The 2452-nt window shown below is 57.1% G+C and overlaps 1 protein-coding gene across 1 annotated transcript in view; it reads left to right on the forward strand.

The window, feature by feature from the left end:
• ARPC1B (actin related protein 2/3 complex, subunit 1B, 41kDa) overlaps positions 1–1513 on the forward strand; it is a 7759-nt gene extending 6246 nt beyond the window's left edge. The window contains exons 7-9 of the mRNA XM_006889636.1: positions 406–611; positions 1219–1309; positions 1475–1513. Of these exons, the coding sequence (XP_006889698.1) occupies positions 406–611; positions 1219–1309; positions 1475–1513 (336 nt within the window). The remainder of the gene's footprint in view (positions 1–405; positions 612–1218; positions 1310–1474) is intronic.
• Positions 1514–2452: the final 939 nt, after the last annotated feature.

Raw genomic sequence — 2452 nt, forward strand, 5'->3', positions numbered from 1 at the left:
AGGCTTATAGGCTTAGGCTTATAGGCTTAGGATTTATAGGCTTAGAGGCTTAGGCTTATAGGTTTAGGCTTAGGCTTATAGGCTTAGGCTTAGGCTTAGGCTTATAGGCTTAGGCTTACAGGCTTATAGGCTTACGCTAAGGATATCCACCTGAGTTTACCACTACAACAGGGAGACCCAGGGTGGCAGGACACCTGGCCCACAGGTCCCCAGAAGTCTAGACAAACTTCCTTCTTCACCTAGACACTGGTCTTTCTGGGGGGGGAAAGAGGTAACCACTTGTAGGCTTTAGTGACTACCCCCAATACGTGCTCTGCTGTGCCCTGGTGTCACCGGCCCCCTCAGCACCACAACCTCTCCTGGTAAGATTGGGACCTGTACCCAATGGCCCATTCCCCTCTGCAGGGCCACGACTGTTTCCCGGTGCTGTTCACCTACGACAGTGCAGCAGGGACACTGAGCTTTGGTGGGCGGCTGGACGTGCCCAAGCAGAGCTCTCAGCGCGGCCTCACGGCCCGTGAGCGCTTCCAGAACCTGGACAAGAAGGCCAGCTCGGAGGGTGCTGTGACGGCAGGCGCCAGCCTGGACTCGCTGCACAAGAACAGTGTCAGGTGGGGGCATGGACGGACCAGGCATGGTGGGCAGTGCCAGGTGGGGAGATTGTTCCCTGGAGGCTGCACCATTGAGAACCTCTGAAGGGAGTGGTGGTCACCCTCACTCTGCGTTTTCAAGGACCTCTGTGTGGGACTGTCCTAAGGTTTGTTTTCACAGTTTTCAGGGTTGGCCTGCAGGTAGGCCACGGAGAAGGGGTCTAGAGCTAGAATCCCATCACGAGAGTGAGGCCTGGCACTGGAAGGTCTTAACTGCAGACCCCTGAGGGAGTGGGGACATTTAGATTCAGGAAAGATGTGAGGCTTGACTTAAGACAGCTGCGTCCTCCCAGGCTGCTGCCCAAAGCCTGTTGTAGGCCCTTCAGAAATGGTCCCTGTTCCTCCCCCAGCCCCAGCTTCTGCACCCCCACACCCCACAGTCGGTCCCTGGAGTCCTCCCATGTTTTCTGGGCCGCTCTGCCCAGGCTTTGGTGGCCCATTACTTGTGGCCATGGAGAGCACTCTAAAGCCTGTCCTCACCAGCCCCCCACAGGCACAGTGGTCCTTTTGGTGCCCTCACCGGGCACTCAGGGCAGATGGGGATGCATGAACCTGGTCCCCCTTACAGTCAGATCTCGGTGCTCAGCGGAGGAAAGGACAAGTGCTCACAGTTCTGCACCACCGGCATGGACGGCGGCATGAGCATCTGGGACGTGAAGGTGAGGCCACACTGGGTGGGTCCCCATGGGCCCTTGGGGAGCTGAGTGGCCCTGGTACCTCCCAGCCACTCCCTTTAGGGACACAGGTCCAGGGTCCTCTGGCTACTGGGGCTGGGTGTCTGCAGGACAGGTGGGAACCAGCCCATCTGTTCTGCCTCCTTCCAGAGCCTGGAGTCTGCCCTGAAGGACCTCAAGATCAAGTGACCGTGCGGAGGCTGCTGCCCGCATCCCAGCTGCTGCGGGAGGGGTGCTGAGGCACAGGGTCGCTTGCTGAATGTCTCCCAGGGTGCCAGCACATGGCTCCTGTGGGGGCTGCTCCCTCAGGAATGGGGTGGGGGTGGGGTCAACTTTCATTGTTTTTTATCAATTAAGAAACATGTGCCTTTTTGGAAAAAAGCTAAATGCTTTCATATATTCCACAAAATGCCCCAAAGCACTTTGCTGGTCAAGCACTTTGCTGGTCAAGAACTGCTTCAAAATACAGAGGTTAACAAACACGCAGCGTGGACACAGTGGTCTGTCTGGAGGGTGGGGCTGGTTTCACAAGAGTGTAGCTGCTGTCTTTCCATGTTATCAAGTTGGTCTGACTTACCAGCCCCCAAGCTGGTCTTGCAGCGTCCCCCCACACTCCTTGCTCCTGGAGAGCAGCATTAATCCTCAAGGCCAAGGGCCAGAATTCACCTTCTAGCGTGTTCAGGCTGTCGTGGGAGCCACCTGGGCACCTAGAGGGCAGCCTGCTGTGCACCTTGCACAGGTCCCCTTCGGCCCCACGTCCCTGCTTTGTAAAGGGAGGGGGACCTGGCTCTGGCACCCTGTGGGCTCCTCTCAGCCCCTTCCTGGCATCACCAGAACCTCATCCGTAGACCTTCCAGACTGGGCACGGGCCCAAAGACAAACAGGAGGCGAGGATTAAGATAATGTTAAGTTTAATCTGCCAAATATACAAGTTGAGTTTGTAGAGCGTTTGCCTGGGTGCTGCACAGTAAACAGAGGTTTCCTGAAATGACTGATGGGTAGGATTAACAAGGGGCCCTGGTCAGGTGGGTGGGTGGGTGGAGGGCAAGGAAGGGAAGTGCTGGGACCCTCGGGAACCCAGGACACAGCCCCTCTCATGAGCGAGCACCCAGGCAACACAGACTGGGG

Source organism: Elephantulus edwardii, unplaced genomic scaffold, assembly GCF_000299155.1.
Source record: "Elephantulus edwardii isolate Elephantulus edwardi_28Jun2011 unplaced genomic scaffold, EleEdw1.0 scaffold00080, whole genome shotgun sequence".
NCBI lineage: Eukaryota > Metazoa > Chordata > Mammalia > Macroscelidea > Macroscelididae > Elephantulus > Elephantulus edwardii.